This window comes from Symsagittifera roscoffensis, chromosome 7, assembly GCF_963678635.1.
Source record: "Symsagittifera roscoffensis chromosome 7, txSymRosc1.1, whole genome shotgun sequence".
NCBI lineage: Eukaryota > Metazoa > Xenacoelomorpha > Acoela > Convolutidae > Symsagittifera > Symsagittifera roscoffensis.
Genome location: NC_087068.1, coordinates 28513002 through 28535724, shown reverse-complemented (window position 1 = coordinate 28535724; position 22723 = coordinate 28513002). Strand labels below are relative to the sequence as shown.

The window sequence follows — 22723 nt, the reverse complement described above, 5'->3', positions numbered from 1 at the left end:
TCGCCCATCTGACGTTCTGCTACATTTCTCTCCATTTCAAAAAAAAATAAGACTTCAGTCAAGTTGATTGAATTTATTTGTTAGCTTTTTCTTTTACTGTTTTTTCTATATTGAGCGCTTCTGATTCATTTTCAATATTTAATTTCTTCGAGGCCTGATTAGCCTGATTAGTTCTGACTTAACATAGTGCGTGGGGGGAAGGTTGTCTCAAAAAAAAAATCTGAAAAGTTATCCATTTCTTTTTCAAAGGGAACACTACTCCATAGACATTAAATGGCAACGGAACATTCAAGGGCATCGCGTTGATTGGAGCAGTCTGGTTTCAATTTTCATATCAAAAACCTATTTCAATTTTGTTGTTGGTGGATAAACTATATTATTATATAAAATAAAATTTATCTTAATAAACTGTTTTCAGTCTCACAATCAGACAAGTACAAAGCTCTCGTACAATTTACTATTTACAACCCAGTGTCAAGCCTGAGAGAACGTCATTAAATCAAATGGTACGTTTTCAAACAGCTCTGATGGAAAAAAAAACTTTGTCAATTTAGATTAGTTTGTCTGTCATTTTTAGGCCAATCACTGTAACTTGTTTTTCCGCTGACGGAAACTTAGAGGAATAAAAATGAACTGATTCTATGACATCAGTTTTTCGTATCTGGTTTTCTATAAGTTATCTTATTTCAAGACCAAACTTTCGGTGATAATCTTCCATTCGTTGATTTAACGTTGTTTGGCATTCGAGGGGAGAAATATTTTTAAAATATATTGCTGCACTTTTTTGAAAAATTTGTAAGTCTGACTTCTTTATTTTGATTTACAGATCTGAAGAATCAATTAAGGCTCAATTTTAATTAATTTTAGAATATAGTGCCATTTTTAAGGTGCCAATAAAACTGAATTGTCCATTCTTTCTTCTAAAGGAAAGCTTTTTGTTTGGTGGAAATCATTATTTTTTGAATATCAGTCTCCTGGGCTCTCGTCTTCTTTAATTATGCTTTTGATCAGGACCAAATTAATATACTGACCAAAAATTCAAAACTCGAAAATCCCTATACGCATTTGGACCAATTTGTTTGCCACAATTCAGAGCATTCAAAATTCAAACAATTCAACCAAAAAAATTCATTCTCAATCAAATTCAATTCGCCGAAATAAAGGGAGTCTAATTTAGCTAATTTTCAGTTTCAGAGAATGAAAGGCATTCAATCATAAAGGTGTTCAAAATCGGCCTCCAAATTTTGGCTATAGGTAGGTGTTTTATTCGCATTATTAGCGCAATTAAATCTTGCAAGAATTTCCACATTCATGTAAGTTTTAAAAACAATTTTATTAGGATCGATTGAGTTTCCATGTTCTCACAAGACCACACGAAAGCCCTTTTTGCCAAACATTTTCTGAGATAAGTTTTTTAGATCAAGGTCAGCAATTTTGAAATTTTTGATTCCTGATGAAAAAGAATTGATTATAATTTTGTCTCCGCAAAACGGTATGCAATTTACCGAAGCACTTGCAAACAACAATTGATAAGTTTCTCCTCATCTCTTCTTGGTCGAAACAACAAGAAAGCCAAATTAATGTCCTTAAAATTTTTCTTTTTTGAATTCTCGAAGCTCTTAAATTTTAAACTTTTCAAAGAGTTTTGACAAAACACTACCTTTTTAAGCTTTGACGGAGTACAAAATTCATTACACACTGTCTAATGCAATGAATAAAGCAAGTCGTTTTTTGAGAAGTTTCTAGCACTGATAGATGAGAACGGGTCATAAAGTTTCAACAGCAGCACAGTACGTACTACTTACTTATACTGGCAGAATCAGAGCGAAATTTGGACAATTAAAACATCAATTTTCGGGCCTGCATTATCATACTGCAATTTAAAACATCAGAAAATATCAGAAATTATTTGAAACCTTTTTTACCCGAGAAAATATTTAGAAAAAAATTGAATGTCCTTTGGATCAGAAGTGTAAGAGGTTTAACATGAAGTTTCACTCAATCTTTCTTGAGGTTTTTTTGTTAAGCATAAAAACTGAGTTGAAAAACAAACAAAAGTAGATGTGAAGAAGCTCAGAAATTCCGACCACCTTAAAAAGAAAACCACAAAAATTGACTAGGCATAGTTGACTAACATTTTTTTTCCACAAATTCGGCTGCGGGATGAAAAACTGGATAGCCGGTTGCGGTGAAGTAGCACCAAAATATCCGATCACATTACCAGAAAAACTTCAAAAAATAAGTAGGCATAATTGTTTAATATTTTCGTGCATATTTAGGAAAAATTCTTATTATTTTGCCTTCATGTTTTCATCTCGTCCGTCTAGTCTGGTACAAGTATCATCGATCAAAAATACGTGGTCATTTTTGTGTTTGAAGAGACGGTTTATTTTTCTACATAACAACATTTTGTAACAAATCTCAGAATAATCAAACTGAAAATAAATAAAGCCCGAATAAACTGACTCTGAAAACAAATTTTGAGATAAAAATTTTAGATTATTTTTAATGGCGTTAGAATGAGACATTAAGATTCTACAATATGATATATCACTCAATCTTTTTTGATCGATAATTTGTTGTGACACTTGATTTTGCTTGGATGAATTGAAAAAAAAAGGTTAGCCGGTTTTTTGTAAAGTAGGTCAGTAAGTTCCTACCACAATCATAACAAAACTTTAAAACTGACTAGGCGTATATGACTACAGTTTTTCAAGAATTCGGTTGAGGTGAAAAGCTGGCTACGGATAATTTAATGTAGTTGAGCAGCACAAAAAATTTTCTCTACCTTATTAGGACAGCTACAAAAATATGAAGACTTAAATGAATACAGTTTTTCAAAAAAAAGGAAACAAAAACAAAACTTCAATAATCACTCTCACATTTTTTCACTTTTTACGCACTTAATTAAAACAGTAACATTGTTTTAAATTTCTTTCTGGTTCCCATAATGTGGCATAAAGCTTGCTGGCTGAAAAAAGCGGTCTGTTTTGAGACTATGGAAAGAAAAGAGGGATGAAGGAGTTTTCTGCATTAAAATAATCTGCAACAAAACATAATATTAGACTAAAAATGAATCTCTAAAAAAAACTTATCGTGTAATTTTTAGTTAATTCAACATAGTGTAGTCCAACTCTCGTTTCATTTGCGACTCACTAAAAAGTTTTAACAGTTTTAGTTTTCTCCTGAGATACTAACACACAGCATGAAAACCAACTCAATTAATTTGAAAACAGTTTTTCTCTAAACTTTTCTTTTCTTTATCACGGACTATATAGCGGTTTGTAAATTTTAGATAAAATGGAGAATAATCTGAGCAAATTTAAAAAAGCAGAAAGAATGTCACAGTAAAATAGTTCGAATTTAAGTTTAAAATATTTCAACTGCGGTTAAAGAAAAATTTCACTATAATTTTGTGATTTATTATTTCGTCTTTTAAGAAAACCTCATTTGGTCTAATTAAAAACTCATTTGCTGGACTAAATTAGGGAGCTTTATTTTGATTTGTCTTCTCAAATTCACAGTTTCAAAGCGATTGAAGTTGATGACAAAAAAGGAAATCTCCGGTTTTTTTGTAGCGTACATAAAACTTATACACTCCTTTTCATAATTTTTCGTACCATCTTAATACATGGTAAACACTTGTTTAAAGACTAAAGACAAAAAGTTGGCCAAATTTTTTCGTACCCTTGGGTTTTTTGTTGAAAAATGCCACAAACTGCGAGCAATGGTTCTGTTTCAATTGATTTAGCAGGTACCCGTCCTAACTTGATTGACAATCAGTTTTTGACTTGCACTCGCGCGAGATTATCGAGTTAGCGAAAAAAAATATGCAAATGGTTTTTCATATCACCGAATCAGCCAAGAACCTAATTTACCATGATCAAGAGTGCACTATATGATGAAGAATGACTACTCAAGAGTGAAAGCAAAGCAGGGACACAAACATGTGGCCGTTGGCTTCAGAAAACTGTATAAAGCGATGCATTGCTCTACAGGAAAAACGCAAAGAAAGGGTGACAGCCTCAAATGTCCTGAGGGAGACAGCCCTCAAAATCAGCAGAAGAACGGTTCGTCGGGTTTTATCAAGAATGAGGTATAGGTACAAAAATGCAAAGTTCACGATAATTTTGACCAAAAACAGAAAGAAAACCGAGTACGCCTCTGCACTGAATGGTTGACTAAGCGACAAAAATTGGGATGAAGTCGTCTTTACGGATGCAAAAAATTTAACCTAGACCGACCCGACAACTGGTGTTCCTGGATGGAGGAAAATCATCAAGTTTACCTCAATAAACGTCAATGTAGGGGTGGTTCCCCTATACCCCCAATAAACGTCAATGTAGGGGTGGTCTGGGGTATGATTTTTTCGACCGTTCACATTTTTGTAAAAACGATATCTGGTCGAATAAATTCAGGCACCTACATCAAGCTTATGAAAGACACTGCCATCCCTTTAATGAGAGAAATTCTCCCAGATGATTTCGTTCTGCAACAGGAAAAATTGCAGTATTCAAGCTTCTACCTTGGTTCAGCAGGAGCCCGGACCTTAACATTATTAAAAACGTGTAGAGCAAGTCGAGTTCAAGGATTTATGATGTTTCGCAACCAGAACAGAAACAAGAACTGGAAGAAAGAATTTTTGAAGCCGTAGAACACTTGAACTTGCATCTTTCTGAACATGTTAAAAATCTATTCTCATTGTTGCGTAGTCTTTTCTTATCATGTGTTACGAGAAATGGAGATAATGTTTATTAATGACTTTTTTAGAACATTTCTGAAGTACGAAAAAAGTTAGCACATTTTTGCGTTGAATTGATGAAATTACTTGTGTTAAGGTGGTACGAAAAAATGTGACGCACAGCGTAAGTTCGAAATGAAGAAAATATATATTTTTTCTAAATTCCTTATGTTTATGATACCAAAAACAATGACGAGCAAAAGGAATAGAAAAACAATGAACATGTTACACTTCCGATGTAACTGATAAAAAAGAATTTCTGCCAGTTAAAGTTTTCGTCAAATAAATTTCGATGCTAACAATTTTTCTATTATTAAAACTTTGATTTCACCAAAAGGAGACAAAAAAAAATTCAAATACGAAAGCTGACAAACAGTTCTATTCATCAAACTCACTTAAACGGTACTCTCGATTTCATACCTTTGAAAAAATGTATGAAAATTCTAGGAGTAGCTTTTTTCTATACTTTGTAACTGCATGGCTAACATTTTTTTATTTTTAATTTTAAATCAGTTCCATTTTTTGTTTCAACTTTAAAGGAAAAGTTTTCGCTTTGTGTGGTTTTTTCTCCAAACATATTTTGGTTTTTTAACAATCTATTTTGACGGATTTTTTAATACCAACCTTTGTTGATCTCAGTTCAGTTTTTTGAAATTATTTTACTTGTGATCTTTTTGTTAAGTTATAATGGAGATTTAACCTGTCCTAAAGATCATTCCAAATCAAGTTTTTGCATGCTATTTGCTTTTATTATTATGCTACACGGGATTTATATCACTTTGTAGCTACAGTGCATGTGTGGGACTGTTTTTTGAAAAAAAGCATATCCATAATATTGAACACTAACACTTCCATAGAGCTTTAAAAAGACTCGGAACAATGAAAGGTTTGCCTTGATACAAGCATTCCTCTTGTTCCGGCTTTCAAAGAAAGTGACGGTATATAACCCTTGGGCGGTATTTCTTATTAACACCAATTTTAAAACTCTGGTCTCTCGTTGGATCGATCTATTGATGTGCATGGGCCCAGCCGTATTTGCACAACACCATAGCAGCATAGCAGCCTTCCAAAAATCTTTCTAAACTGTTCGTTTTAAAATTTGCACGCGTGGTGAATTAAACCGCACTATAAATTGGTTGCAAAATTAATTGAGGCAACTAATTTGTTTTTCAAATTCACGACCCAAGCTGTAACGCTTCAATTTTAATATGACATGCCCAAAAATGATAGGTTTGCCAAATCTCAATTTTTCAATAAATAGTTGAGATCGTGGCAGTCGGGTTTTTCAGAGGCTCGCCTTGATACGAGCAGTTTTTTTGTCCCGACTTTCGTAACGAAATAACGGAATAATTGTGCTCGGGGTGGTTTTTTCTTCAGTCGAATTTCGAACTTTTAAGTAGCCATTTTTGATGCAAATTGTTTTATAACATTCAAAAATTATTGTTGTCATGAGTAGAAATTAAAAAAAAAATTCTTTCACCTGTGACCATTTTTTGTAAAGATATGAGGGTTTAAAGATTGCCATTATGGCCGATATATTTTGCGCTATTAACGCGTAAGCGAAGATTTAATCCGTCTTAGAAATCATTCCAAATTGGTTGAAGGAAGCTTATTTGCCTTAATTGATATGTTACTAGTGTAGTATTGCAAAATACTACACACACACAAAAGACCATTGTCTTAATTGTTTATTTAACGACCCAATTCTAAATTGGAGCGTGTCATTTAAATTAAAGCCTCTTTTCACTAAATCAGATATTGACTGATTTACTCTTATTAGGACTATAAAATCTTGCTTTGAAAATCCACTCCTTTTTAAATACTTGTCCAATTTTTCTCATTTTTTCATGCTCAATATTTTAAAAGGGCGGCGATTATTAATACGTCCCTTTTAACTTAACTTGAAACAAACTGGATAAATATTTAGCAGTCTTGCCGGCTGCACTGAAATTCTCCTTGCTTTGATTAAGCAGAGGTGCACCTGCAATATGATGCATCAGAGAGAGTAATATGAATTTTTAATAAGACAAACTGAAGGCTGCGGTTTTTATCAAAGGGGACTAATAAGTTGAAGATATTTGATTTGAAAAAATCAAATAAAAACTAGTTGAAAATTCCCTAAATTAAAAAGGGAGAACAAAGGAGCAGGTGAAACCTGAATAATTAAAGATTGAATCAGCCGCCGGTTTATGCTTACGAGCAAAAAGACTGGCCTGAAATCTTCAGTGTTTCATTTTGCTCAGTAAGCAGCAAGTTAGATATCTTCAGTTAGACCTTTTCAAAAAATAAATAATTTTTCTTTTCTGCCTTTACAGTAAAATTAAACTAGTCTTTTTTCACAAATAAAATAGAGAATAAATTCTAATTTCAAGTTCGATAAAATTATAAATCGAGATACTCGAGATAACCCCATCTGAGGAAGTCTGGACTACAAGTACCCAAAGGACTACGGCAAAGACGATACTGACGACCAAACCAGAAGTGCCGAAGTGGACACAACCAAGGGCGACCCATTCATACTAATCAGCCACCGACCTTAGTAAGAAGATAAAATATTGATGAACAAAATAAGATTAGCTCAACCTCCCCTCATAGGTATATTTCTTTAAGCTGTTCGATTCATTTATATAATCTAATAACCCAGTGCTTTGTATCTAACCAACTAATTAATTCATACCTTTTCTAACTATTGTTTCTACTCTACTTTTTGTCAAGACAATTTGACGATTTAAGGTGAGGCTTATAACTTAGGATAAAATTACTAAGCATTCAACCAGCAATGATCGCTTAGTAAAACTGGTGCGACCGCAGCAGAGAACTACTCCTTAAGAAATTCTTTTTCCAACAAACTCGAAACAGCTTTTAAAATTCAAAAAATATATTATTATTAGGATCTGTGAGTATTTGTCAGATTAGTTTTCAACCTCAAAAAGCCAGAGACAATGTGTATCTTTCGATAGAAACAAAATTTCATTGTCTTCTACTTGACAGATATTCCTGGTAGGGTTCTTGCGAAATGCATCCCCTGCGCTAGCAGTCGCCCACGATATCCCTCCATCTCGAGGTCTATTAGACGGCTTCCTAACTGACATTAGCTCATGAACTTAACTATTATCTATTATTATAATAATATATAAAATTTCTGAAAGAATCGTTCTCTGCCTAAGTCTGCTAGTAAGATGTACCCGTTTTGTCCAGTAATCCACTAAACTTTTGCCGAAACTTCAGTTTGAAGTTATCATCACTAAAATTACGAAATTCTGTATTAAACTAAAGTGCTCAAAAAACTTATTAAATATCTTCAATTATTTTTTCGAGGGGGTTAAGTGGTCATATGTGCGATCTAAGAGTACCCTAAATTGTATGATAAATTGAATTCTTCATCACATTATCTCAAACCATCCACGCTTGTTGCTATTTATTCTAATCCTTCATCAATTCTCGAGGCTTATCCTCAACTTTTCTTAAACTCATTTTAATTCTAACCACCTTAACGTAACTTAAACCTAAATCATCCATCAGTAAAGCTACCAATTACTGAAACTAAGGAAGAAAATAACAAAAACCAAAAAGGAAGGAACGGATTTGAGTGTTTTTTGATAAATCATTAGTTTTTTTGACACAGTTTAAATATACACCTAATTAACAATAAGATTACGCTCTAAAACCAATCTTAAACGTTAACCACATAACACCAAACACCAAGTTTTAGTTTCAGCACAAAAATATCAGGTTTCACAACAAAAACTAAGTTTAAAACACTGACACATCCACTTTATATTGATAAAATAGGTTTCATATGATAGCATAAGCACTAAAAAATTGATTTTTACCAGCCAAAATTTTTGGTTTCAGTCTATGTTTCAGTTATAGGTCCAAACGTTTCAGTTAAAATAAGTATAGTTTCCGGTCAAAATTTCAAGTTTCTGTAAACGGATTCGGGTAAAACAGCAAAAGTGGAACTAGTCAAACCCAAATTTGGATACCATAAGTCAAAAACCTGGTCTTAAATGGTACGTTTTTGTTAGTTTCAGGTTTCAGAACACAAAAATTGAGTTTTTGGTCTCAAAATTGAGCTCCGAACGCCGAATTTTGACTTTCTAGAGAAAACTAACGGTGTTAAAACCCACCAAACCAATTTTAAATTTTGGTTCCTAAGGCTGAAACGTACGTTTCAGAATTGGTATTTTTGGTTTCAGAACCAAAAATCTTGCTTCCCGAGAAAAATTTTTGTGAAATATTGAAAGATAATAGGAATCCTTAATGCAGTAACAAATTTTTAAACTCAAAAAACTTCTAGAAGGTGTTAGTTTGAGCCCTCAAACTTATAGTTTCAGAAAACTAAAATCGTCGTTTTAGGCTAAAATTTTCATCTTTTTGGCAATTTTATTGCTGGAATAGAAATATATTAGAGAGACAAACCTAAATTTTCAATCTCAAAACTCTAAAACCAAGTGGTCAAACCATAGTTTCAGTTCTAGAAATCATAGTTTCAGCCGCAAAAACTTAGGTTTCCGCAAACAAATTTTTGATTTTGAAGTTACAAACCTGTTCAAAATTCCAATTTACACTAGACCAGCTATCAAAAACCAACTTTTTATTTTCATGCACCGAGTTTGAGAGAGTTTAAGAGTTTCAGGTTTGAGTTTTCAAAAACTAAGTTTAAGATATCAAAAGATTCGGTTTTCTCGAATTTTTTTTGCAAGATAAAGCGAAAACCAGATATAATAAAGCGTATAGAAAATTTTAAGATTAAAAAAAACTCAACTTCAGCTACCATAGTTTCAGGTTTCAGATTATCGTTTCAGTCAAAAAATTTTCTATAAATTTTTAACAAAAAAATTAAGTTTTGAACCAATAATTACCAATAAAGGCATATAGTTATATTGTTAACCATACCATAGCATCAACAAAACTTCACTTGAACACAGTTTTAGGTTTCAGTTAAGGAATCAGCAAACAAAAAACTTGAAAAACTTAGAAAAAATTTTAGAAAAAATTTTTTTTTTCTTTCCAAAGAAAATTTTTATTTCCTTATCTTATTATTAATAACCTTTGTTAATATTCAAAAATTCCTAACAGGTTTTCATTACTCTAAGACATACTAATCAAATAGTACAACTTGGCTTAATAAAAAGAAAACAAACAACGTGAAATTAATGTCAACACATTTTAAAATTGACGTCAGTACAATAAATTTAAAGCTCAAATTAGGAAATAAAGTCTCTAACATCATATGGTATATCACTAACACTGAAAAAAATCATATTAGTATATTAGCAAAACACCCTAACGAAGATAAACACGAATTATACGTCTTCTTTCGTCGATATACTCCAGAAATTGACACAATTCTTCAGCAAACAAAAATAACAAATAACATAATTTGTATACCGGAAGAGCGATTAATTGCTTCACTCCCGATTGCTTTCTGATATCATAAAATACCCAAGCACAAAACTACTTGCATTTTAATCATTTTTTATTAAAAACAAAAAATTTTCCTTATCAAAAATTAAAAATAATAACAAGTTCATAAGAAAAAATTTAAATATTTTTTATATTGTTCATCATTCCCTAGATAAATATTTATGTCTCTAAAAGGATGTAAAATGCTATGACCAACTTTTATCCAGTAAATACAACAGCATTTAATTTAAAACTGAAATTAAAAAATAAATCCACAAAAATTATTTGGTATATCACCAATATCCAAAAAGATCAAATCACAATTTTGTCCAAACACCCACACAAAAATATTCACGAATTAACCATTCTTTCCAGCAGCAATACCCCAGAGATAACTTCCATCTTAAAAATGCTTAATCAGCCCCATAGCACTATTGATCTATCTAACAAAAATTCGTATTCATTGAACCCAGCAAACTTCATTGTAACTTAAATACAATTATTTCAGTCCGAACAATTGATCAGTACACAACACATCCAAACCCTTTATATATTGTTAACAAAACATTGAGTGAATTAAACAAAGATGGCAAACGTAGTAGCATACCCAGATTTAGCTCTCGAAAAGTTTACCGGCTTAGATCCGAATGAAGATGCAAGAGATTTTCTTGATATAGTAGAGAAAAAGATAGCATTTTCCCTAGGCACTAGACCAGGAGACGCAGGTGACGAACAAGACGCATATGATAACAGACGAAGAGCCTTATTTGGTTCAATATTAAGAGGTCCAGCCGCTCAATGGTATCAGGGATTAGCAGCAAACTTACCTTGGAATGATATAAGAGATCAATTCATAGATAGATTCACTGATGATAAAGATAAGTATAGGAGACAAATAGAAGCAGAAAAAATAAAAAGACAACCTGATGAATTCATTAAAAGCTACATACATAGATTAAGCACCGCAGTAGACCGTGGATGGCCTAATCCAACTTTTAATGATGATCAAAGAACAGCAAAGAAAATGGAATTCTTTGTACGCGGCTTAAGCCCGCCAGGCTTGAAACAAAAGGCTCATCAATACCTAATTGAGAATCCACCCGCAACTTGGCAACAATTAAAAGATCATATTGCTACAAAAGACTTAAGTTTTGCAATAAGTAGTGAATTTATCGGAACAGCATCCAGTAGCATAGAAAATAAATTGGAAATAGAGGGAATAAAGAATCAACTTAAAGAGTTAACAGGACTAATGAAGGATCATAAAATAAACGCAGCCTATAATCCACATGAGCAAAGAAACAAACAAAACAACCCAATGTTTTGCAACTGGTGTTGCATGTCAGGCCACACGATAAGCCATTGCTTTAAATATAACGATCAACAGGAGCAAAATTATAACTCGCTTCAATTAAGAGAGAATTCAAACAGAAGTCACCATAACTATAGCAAGAGTAGGTCAAGAGTAGACAACAATTTCAATGACATAAACTCTCAGCAAGAGTTCAGGCACTTGTCAAACTTCAATGAAAGTTCTCAATCGCGTGACAGGTCGAACAGTAAGAAACACTTCAACGAAAATAACGATTATCATTCACCTTACCAGATCCACAACTTTAGTGATGATGACATTCCAGGAGACTATACCGATAATGAGTGTGAACTTGTGAATTTAAACTAGATCAGTCTCCGTCTGAACCAAAAATACAATTGTATATTAACTTATACCAACATCCCATCGGAGACAAAAATAAAAATAACGGTCTGGAAACCCAATTTCTACTAGACACTGGAGCAACATGTTCGCTTATTAATTTTGACAGCTATGAACAATTTTGTAAAATACAGCCTCTACTGTTGAATAAATGTAGATCAAATACAGTTGCTGTTAATGGAGAAAAACTTAAACTTATAGGTTATACTAACTTTGACTCAACTTTTGGGACAAACACTAATAATCCGGTAAAAATTAAAGCATGGATTTCAGCCAAGAATGGCTGCGATCTAAATATATTAGGAATAGATTTCATTTCTCACAACATTAAATCAATGAACTTTCCAAATTTGAACTTAGAATTAAAAAAATACCCAGATTTAACAGTTCCTATCATTATTATAAGAAGCAAAAGTTATCCATATCTAAGCTTTTATCAAAATGTACTTCTTGATAAAAATATAACTATTGCACCAAAATCATCCCGCGTAATTTCAATTTCTCCAGCAGGCATAGTTTTCAAATTAGGAACATCGTTTAGAATTGATTAGTCCTTAGAACAAAAAGGCATCAATGCAAAAAGCACTTATTGTAGGAATGAAATTAAGTCAATGCCTATCGTACTAAAAAATTCCAGAGAATCAAAAGTAGATATAAACAAAGGTGTAATAGGCCAAACGTTTGAAAACATAGAAATAAAATAAACCCGTTTCTTCGTGCTTTAAAACATTATTTTCTTTAAAGCTTTTATAACGCTTAAAATTTTGTGAAGTTTACCTAAAATTTTTTATACTGAGCAGTAAACTTTGTTTAATATTACTAAAAAATTAGATTACGAATATTATCCTACAAATGTACTACAATGAATAGCGGTTCTTTATGACACCCAAAAGGATATGCCAAAATGCATGAACACGGATTTAATTCTTAACCGAGATCGAAAACAGTCAAGTACGCTAACAATTTTGGACCATCCTCAAAATCAATTAAAGATAGAGGGATCGGAACCCAATGGCTCAGATAAAAAAGTTTTTCGACTTCAACAGATTTGCAAAAAAAAATTGCAAAAGGCCAGGAGTTTAAAATATCACAGTTTTACGAGTCTATAATAATTTCATTTTCAGGCGGTTTTATCAACTGAAAAATCAGTATTACACTTAAGGGAATGTCAAATTACCCTACGTACAATAACGAGAATTATTAGAATGAAACCTTTGATGAAAAAACTAGCCAATGTAAAATTGTAACAAACTCATTCTGCGAAGTTAATTTGCACCATCGGATTCCTCTTAGGGCCCAATTAGGGACCGATGACAATAATTATTATCTTTGTAGTTTTCAAATTACAAAATGCAAACTAGAAGAAATTCATCAAAAAGGGAAACATCACCTCCTTTTTTCTCAACACATTGAGTAAAATTTTCATCAAAAATCTTTATCATAAAATGGGCGAACAACGTTTTTCGACCCGACCCGCCGCAGATTCATGCCAGCATTTGTTGGTGGCTTCATGTAGCCTTTTTAAAATTATGGTACCATAATCTTTCAACAACGCAAATGCTTGTTGGTGGCTGTATGCAGCCTTTGAGACTCTTATGATTCACTCCTCACAATTTGGCAAATATCAATTCGGTAGTTCAAAATCCACAACATGCAGGCATTTAAACTCTTAAAAACAACAAATTTTCAGAAGCAACACTTTGAAAATTGGACCTCATCATCCTCAAGATTGTTTACGTTAAATTTTTGCATCATAAAGTTCAGGATGACTTTCTGTACTATAGATGTGAACATGGATTGATGCAGAGGATTAAAACCAAAGAGAAACTAATACACTTATCTTTTTGAATATTATACAGTTTGCAATTTGTCTGTTTAATTTTACTTTCTACGATATTTCATTTTGATTTGATTCTAATTCAAATCTTTTCTTTTTTCTATAAAAAAATGAACCAAAAATTGCTGGTTATGACAACCAGGTGGACATATATTTAAGATTAGGGGTTAATTAATGCCCAAATTTCCATTTTTTTTAAAACTACTGCTTTAAGTTGCTTTTTTGCTTTAAGTTGTTTAAATTTTTGCTTTAAGTTTCATATCTGAGCTTAACTCAGTGTTGTAAAGTGCTTTATTCCTGTGGTTAATAAACACCATGATCGTCTTTCTTGATTTTTATTCCTGTGGTTAATAAACACCATGATCGTCTTTCTTCATTTGTATTCCTGTGGTTAATAAACACCATGATCGTCTTCCTTCATTTGTTTTCCGTGGTGGGTTTGTGTGAAACCACAAGATTATATTTTCCACCTTTTATATATATATGCAATTTTACACTTTGTCCTTCATCGTTCAAACATTTGATAATTAGCCTTAATATCCGAATGTAATTCGGGATTTTGAATATTTGGTCATTTTATATTGATGTTTAGCAAAATGGAATACGACCCAATTTTAAACTGGAATTGCAGAAACGCAGACCCTGCACCAGAGGAATTTAAAAGAAAGCTGCCTCTCAGGAAGAAACAACGGAAACCGGTAGCAGTTCAATCTTTGTCAATGGACGACGGGTTAAATAAGAACCCTCGCAACTTTCCCAGTTTAACCCAAAGATTGGAGCTGCAGAAGTGCAGAGAAACCAAATTGGATACTGAAAATCCAAAATATATAACGAGTTTAAAGTACTCAATAAAGGAAAGTTATAACAGATGGAAACTGCCATCGTTCATTGAAGTCGTCAACTCAACGACAATGGAAAAGGCGATGATGCCTATCGACTTCATAACCCAGCCAGAAGTGGTTATAAAGAACGAAAACAACTTCTGGAAATTAAAGAAGAGGGAGGAAATCGGCTACATCCTCAAGGCAGGAGGCACGCCAGTCACCATCCCGTTCGAGGGAATAACTGCTTTTCCGAACCATATAAAAACAGACAGGAAGAACAGGACGACATTCAACAACTTACGGACGGAATGAGCAGACTACGAATCAAAAACAAAATTAAAAAGAAGAAAATCGTGAAGTTGCAACAAAAACTTGAGGCTTCACAGAGGAAGATAGCGATCCTCAGATCATACAACGTGGAGCTAGAAGCCGGAAGGAAGCTCTAGATAAAACCTAACTTATCTTTATAACTTTTTCGTTTGATGTTCTCTTTAAATTTTATAACTATAGTTTTTAACCATTAAAGTGTTTAAATTTTCACCATGGTAACTGTAAGAATCGAACAGCTTAATTTTCTAAAAAAAGGGGTGAGTTGTAGTATTGCGAAATACTACACACACACAAAAGACCATTGTCTTAATCGTTTATTTAACGACCCAATTCTAAATTGGAGCGTGCCATTTAAATTAAAGCCTCTTTTCACTAAATCAGATATTGACTGATTTACTCTTATTAGGACTATAAAATCTTGTTTTGAAAATCCACTCCTTGTTAAATACTTGTCCAATTTTTCTCATTTTTTCATGCTCAATATTTTAAAAGGGCGGCGATTATTAATACGTCCCTTTTAACTTAACTTGAAACAAACTGGATAAATATTTAGCAGTCTTGCCGGCTGCACTGAAATTCTCCTTGCTTTGATTAAGCAGAGGTGCACCTGCAATATGATGCATCAGAGAGAGTAATATGAATTTTTAATAAGACAAACTGAAGGCTGCGGTTTTTATCAAAGGGGACTAATAAGTTGAAGATATTTGATTTGAAAAAATCAAATAAAAACTAGTTGAAAATTCCCTTATTAAAAAGGGAGAACAAAGGAGCAGGTGAAACCTGAATAATTAAAGATTGAATCAGCCTCCGGTTTATGCTTACGAGCAAAAGGACTGGCCTGAAATCTTCAGTGTTTCATTTTGCTCAGTAAGCAGCAAGTTAGATATCTTCAGTTAGACCTTTTCAAAAAATAAATAATTTTCCTTTTCTGCCTTTACAGTAAAATTAAACTAGTCTTTTTTCACAAATAAAATAGAGAATAAATTCTCATTTCAAGTTCGATAAAATTATAAATTGAGATACTCGAGATAACCCCATCTGAGGAAGTCTGGACTACAAGTACCCAAAGGACTACGGCAAAGACGATACTGACGACCAAACCAGAAGTGCCGAAGTGGACACAACCAAGGGCGACCCATTCGTACTAATCAGCCACCGACCTTAGTAAGAAGATAAAATATTGATGAACAAAATAAGATTAGCTCAACCTCCCCTCATAGGTATATTTCTTTAAGCTGTTCGATTCATTTATATAATCTAATAACCCAGTGCTTTGTATCTAACCAACTAATTAATTCATACCTTTTCTAACTATTGTTTCTACTCTACTTTTTGTCAAGACAATTTGACGATTTAAGGTGAGACTTATAACTTAGGACAAAATTACTAAGCATTCAACCAGCAATGATCGCTTAGTAAACTAGGATCAAAACTTATTATTTCTGACTTTATATGGCGTGTGGGGGATGGTTTTAACAAAAAATCTCAAAAAATACATTTTATTTCATTACATTCAATTTTTTCATGTTATTACTGCTCCATAGACCTTAAAAGGCAGTCGGAACATTCAAGGCTTCGCCCTGATTCGAGCAGTCTTATTTGCTTTTGTCTTCATCATAGATGATCTGGAAAATAGCCATGGGACGGAAAGATGTGTAAGTTCTCACACAGTTGCCGAAGGTTGATATATGCCACGCAGTACTAACTAGCTCCCAAACAGCAATATGACGTAATCGTTTCTTTTTATCGAAAATGGTCCAAATTAGGAAAATTGGGAAATATGACCGTAAATCTAACAGAAAATAGTAGATGAGAAACGTTGATGAGACAAAGTTTTTCGAAAAATATTCGTTCGAAAAATTTACGTTGATGAGAAAATACAGTTTTTTCGAAAAATAATAGTTTGTGGTCATAATTTTTTTTACAGCTAAAAAATTTCTCCATTTGGCTATAAATTCCATGGTATGGAAACTGATCAAACAGCATGTGCTAAAAAACTAAAATACTTTTGAAAGTATGGGCTTTCAAGTCTCAGCGTTTTCTTGTTCTAGGAACAAAATGCAAAACTTAAGAAATTTTAAAATTACAATTCTCATCTACGAGAATTGAGGAATGGTATCTATGATATTTTAGATGTACAAGCTTGTTTGTCTTGCTTTTTCGGGCTATACAGTTCAACCCGGTTTCACAAATTATTAAAGAACACTACAAATTGAGATAAACTATTTTTTCCAGGTATTTTTTTGAGCTGTTCGACTGCAAATTTGAAAGTTTGATTTATATTTTCAGGAGAAAAACAACTAAAAATTGAGATCCAATCCATCACAGCAAAGTCAAATTGGCTGAAAGGGTTTTGCTGTCATTTGATTTAAATTAAATATGTATGTATATGTGATTAGGTTACTTTTTTGTCCAAATTTTTTCGAATGGAGACTCAATTTTAATCAATGTTTGTGCAATTTTTTCTTTTTTCTTCCTGGTACAAAGACTAACAGTCTAGTTATTGCTCCTCGGCTGCACTTATAATTAACAATATATCCCCAGTTTTACCCACCTCAATATTTTATAGCAAACCAGAGTCGTGGATTTGACCTGATATATATCTCATGTTGACGACTGTCTATTAGATGCAAGCAGATGCTCTGTTAACTTCAAAATCATCCCACAATTTTAAATAAAAGTTCTTCTTTTATTTACTAAATTACTCCAAATTTGATATTGGTTTTGAAAACATGGAAATGACTAACTGGAATTTGAAGATTCTGAACTTGACTGAAACGACAACAAGTCGCACAATTGTTCACGAGGAATCTCAGATTGTCTGGCTTGCTGCGACGGACTATCTGGAACTATCTGGAACTGTAATCTCCCTCATCGGCATTCTTCTCAACTATTTTTGCTTCCTAACTGCAGATAAGCTGCCCAAATCAAGTAGTGCTTCGCTCATGAAACATGCTGCGTTCTGGGATTCAGTGTCAGCCATGAATAATGGAGTTGTGAAAATGGGGTTGCAGCAATTAGGGCTGGATCTGGACAACTTGAGCGTGAGTACATCGACGAGTTTCTTGACATTAAAACCCTTGATCTTCCTTTGGCCAATCATCGCTGAAAAAACTAACTTTACCGAAAGCTTTGAAAACAATCACTTTCGAAAAAATTGAATCGCAAGAAAATCGACACCTTTTTTGATAATTTAACTTGGGTTTCTTATCTCATAAAACTTCATCCATATTGATTTTAGCGAACTATTATCATCCCAATACATAAACTGTTGAACTCCTGAATAACTAAGAAGTTGCCACCTTAGTTTCTAACCATAATAAGATTTTTTGTCATTTATTTTGTGTCAAAACTCATTGGAAAGCTTCAAAATTTCTTTTAAATTTGCTTAACTTTTTTTTCAATTTCACCTACCGTAAAAAAACTTGAGCTATTGTTTGGTGCTGCGGTATGATCAGTGTTTTATTTTCTACTCTCGACAAATCAAAGAGTCAATACTGGTTTGCATAGTGAACTGGGGCTACTGTTTTTCTCAGAGATTGCTAAGCTTGGGAGTGATTTTGAAGAAAACTGAACTATAAGTTTTCTCTAATTTTACTATGAAAGTTTATAAATTGTATTACATACAAAATATTCTCGGAAAATTTTTTTATATTTGGTAATAAAAATAAAGAGCGTTTCATGGAGCTTAAAATTTGAGTCGCGCATTCAAAATCAGAGCTGTTTTCTAACCAATTGATAATAGTTTTGAATATTGAGTTGAATCAAAATGTTTTTAGGACTTGTCATGTCGGTTTGTCCGCTTCGTGTTTCCTCTGGCCACATTTCTGGCAGTGTACCATGTCGTACTGCTGGCGGTTGACCGTATCGTCATCATCAAGGCCCAAGTGTGGCATCGCAAACACTACTCCCCAAATGCGATCACTAAAATCAGCGGGACCATCATCATGATTGGAATCTTCATCAACACACCCAATATTGTGTTCTACTCTATGCTGGATGGAAGATGCCAGCCAATTACTAAGTATTATTCTTATATTTCATCAGCCAGAGGCTAATCTAAATTTTGCTATGCTATGGTTACGTATACGTTAGGTCGAAAATTTCTCACCGCCAAATTGAACCCGCATTTACTGCCGGAGCTCCCACTTAATAAATAGATTAACAAGTTTTATCTTTTTTTTTTTAAAAAAAAACTGGAGTTATTGTTGCCATAATCCCACCTCTCTGTTTTCTGGAAATTTTTCATGATTTCTATCCTATGCCTTTGAAGTTTACGTATTAGTTCTCCTTTACTCACCATCAAGATTTTAACTCGAGTGCAGAATCTAATTTTGCATTTTAAGTGTACATGTCACAGTTAAATTCCGATACCTGTTACTCTAACAATGTCATTAAAAACGAAAACTTTTTGTCAAACAAGGAAGTTATTGAAAAAATCTCTTTGAAGCCTCGTATCTGGTAAATTGAAGACCACTGCAAGAAATGTGGGGTAAATTCAAGAATTTTTGTTGATGTTAACAGTGAGGCGATGACTTTGGTGGCGGTCGGAATATTCGGTCTGGTTCTGTTTGTTCTGCCGTTCATCATACTCATCGTGTGCAATTTCTTCTTCGTGTGGGCCCTGAATGCCCGAGAGACCAGAACGAACACTCGCCAGACAACCACGACTGGAACCGAAAGCACTACGGTCCACAATAACCGACCAACAGGGGAGAATTTCTTGCAGATTTTTTCACAAGAGGATCATTTTCTGACAAAAAGCTAAGCAAACTCACGATGTATACAGAAACATGGTTACATGTCAGTATTTAGACAACCGCGTATTCAGACTGGTCAGTATTTAGACAAATACTGTTTCAACCAATCAGAATCGAGACAAAGAAGAAATTAATAAATAATATTTATTTATTTTGGATTATTTATGTCTTTTCTCGATTCTGATTGGTTCATACAGTATTTGTCTAAATACTGACGAGTATGAATACGCGGCTGTCTAAATACTGGCTGCACTCCCATATATCAAACTTTTTGAAGTTTTCTCTACGTACTGAACTAGTCAATCCACCTTAGAATTTGAGCTTGATTTGGGTCTAGTGTTTCAGGATAGCACAAAAAATGTATTTGAAGTCAAAAAAAGTTACTCCACCCCTGATTCGAAGTATATTTTTCATTCATTTCTTGCAGTAAAAACAGCGCATTTAGCCATGGTAGCATGGAAAAGATAAGAAAGTAAAATTTATAATAGAGGGTGAGGGCTGGTGGATCGGAAAAGAGCCAGTTTCCACCGTTATATTCTTCTAGTCATGCTTTTCTTTGGTAAATTTTACGGTAGTAAATTTTATGGGACCTCATTATGGTATATAGGGCAGATTAGTATAGGGTATATTAGTATAGGGTATATTAGTATAGGGTAGTTTGGAATAGGGTAGAGTGTCCTGCCACCAATTTTACCTATCCTGCTGAATCCTATTCTATTCACAATTTTTTTCATGTAAGATTTCACATTCCGGTTAAAGGTGTTTGATCTAAGTTTTGGCGGGTATAATTTAGCCCAAAATCCGATGTCGAAGAGTTTTTTTTTCGGCCGAACACAAAATTGAAAACGTGTCGAATACAACAAACTCGAGTTTTAGTCGAACACCAATTTAAAAAAAACAAACTAACAGTAGAAAAATAGTTCAACACATTGTTCAAAACAAGCGCGAACGCAAAGCCGAAACATAGACGTTCTCAAGAAAACCAATGTAAGTTTGAATTTAATTTTTATTAAGAAACCAGTAAAATTTCTGAACTGAAATCAGAAAATAAGAAATGAAAGCTCAGAAAAAAGGAAGAAATCAGAAAAAAAATTGGAAGTTTAGAAAAAAGAAGTCAGAAAAAAAGAGAATTATCAGAAAAAAATGGTACTGGTTGGAAGAATTTCAAGTTCAAACAGTGAAATGCTTCAATTAAACATAGGATAATGCTGCTTCTGTCGCATCGGACGGAACATAGCCACTTGTGTTTGATTTGGTAAAACAATTGTTGAGTATAAAAAAGTAACCCATTTTCAGACTACCGCAACTAATTTTCAAACTTTTGCTGCCTGAATTAGATATTTGTAAACATTGTCTGAGACCTTAAAAACCTGGCCATACGCGAAATTTCGGATGCGAAACTAAAAACTTTGGTGCAACTTTGAATGTCCGAAATATGTTGCGGAACTCGACCCGGGAAAGCACACTTGTCCCGGACACTATCGAAGACAACTTAGTTTCGTTCGAGTCGTGCGAATCATAGAACTTTGGGTCACTTTAGCCAAAACTTAGGTCAAACACTTCGATTCAAGTCATAAAATTGACTGAGAGAATGAAAATTGCCTGCTTGAAATTCATCATTAAACCATAGCTTCGGTTGAACAAATGCGAATACAAGAAAAGAGAAGGGCAAACACACACGACTACATCAAAATGATTTTCTGCCTGACATTCGCTTATCTCATTTGCACGGTATGTGCTGTGGTCAGTATGTTCTTGGCGGCCAAAGCAAAAAGCAGAGAGTTGGCTGGTTTCTACGAACAGCTGGCTGGCCTTATCGTCATTTTCAACAATTCGGCTAATTTTCTATTCTACTTGATGAGCGGCCGTTCCTATCGAAGAGCTTTCTGGTCGGCACTAGTTTCAAAATTGGGATACCCTACTGCAGCAATATCGGGTTAACAAAACCCGCAAACAGCAATACCCACAACCAACTTTGCAATCGGGGGAAATTCGCGAGGTTCAATCTTCGTATATGACTGAATATTTTAAAAGTCGTTTTTTTTTGGAGAGGAATTTTAGTGAGATAGTCACTAACATATAATTACTAAAATGCTCAAATCGAATAGTCAATTTTGAAGTAAGTATATTTGAATTCTATTTATGTTGTAACTCGCATATATTGTAACTCACATGATTGTTGATTGAATATTATTTTGCTGAAAAATAACTTGAAAACTGTAAAAATGTTATGATTGTATTTATAAGCGGATTTAGGGGAAGAATGGTGGAAACTAGTGCACGTTGAATTTGATGGTATATCGTCCACGCTGAGAAAGCACAATTTTTGTGTTAAAACTTTCAAAAAAATGCCGTATGACAAAAATAGTGTTTTGGGAGACCTCGGAAAAACGCCTGAAATTGAAAACTTTTTTGCCCTGTCGAGAATGCTCTAGATCCGCTCCTGATTGTATTCAAATTGTTATATCAAATGACTGCCATATTGAGTTTATTGTTTCCAACTGCTTATTCTTGCTTGAAATCTGCTCGCAAATAAATGTTCTTTAGTTAGTCGTTTCACAAATATCGAAAAATTGAAAAGATGTCCTGTTGTTAAGGAAAGGTCATTTAATTAAAACTGGTTGTGCAGATTTAAATTATCCGGACAAAACGAGCAACATTTGAAACTTCAAAGGCGTTTTTCTCAATTTGGGTTAAGTTTAGACAAAAATTGAGAGAACCAAAATTGCATAGAATTTCACCAAAAAAAATTTGGTGCAATTCTTTTTGCGACTTTCGGAATTAAAAATTTACCTCTAAAATGGGTCATTTTGACTTTTTTTAAATTAAACAAAAATTAAGCCGAAAACACCGAGTTAATTGATGACAAAGTTGTATCACAAGGAGCGTCCTACACAGCACAACAAATTTCTAAAAAAAAATTCCAAAAATTACGCAAAACTTTTATATTAAATTTGTAATTAAGCAAATATTTTGGGTTTTAAATAGTAAAAATCACATTTTTTGGCTATCAAGAAAAAGTAATTTCTCGTATACAAAATTTTGAAGATTTTTTCCGCAACTTTGCTGGGCTGTGCGAAAGAGGCTCCTTGTGAAATAATTTTCTCG

The 22723-nt window shown here is 33.4% G+C and overlaps 2 protein-coding genes across 3 annotated transcripts in view; both read left to right on the top strand.

Annotated features, from left to right (window-relative positions):
• Nucleotides 1–22723, top strand: part of LOC134850907 (torsin-like protein) — a 442884-nt gene that overhangs the window by 179141 nt on the left and 241020 nt on the right. Inside the window, exon 1 of one of the 2 annotated variants that reach the window (XM_063866698.1) lies at nucleotides 8026–8039. The exons of the other annotated variant lie outside the window; for it this stretch is intronic. The gene's annotated coding sequence lies outside the window, so the exon portion shown is untranslated. Of the gene's footprint in view, nucleotides 1–8025; nucleotides 8040–22723 lie in introns of those variants that run through there. 2 annotated transcript variants of the gene reach the window in all.
• On the top strand, nucleotides 1117–19623 carry LOC134851977 (uncharacterized). The gene is made up of 4 exons (XM_063868253.1): nucleotides 1117–1254; nucleotides 17425–17899; nucleotides 18635–18879; nucleotides 19380–19623. The coding sequence occupies exons 2-4, from the start codon at nucleotides 17588–17590 to the stop codon at nucleotides 19621–19623; spliced, it is 801 nt and encodes a 266-aa protein (XP_063724323.1). The 5' UTR covers nucleotides 1117–1254; nucleotides 17425–17587.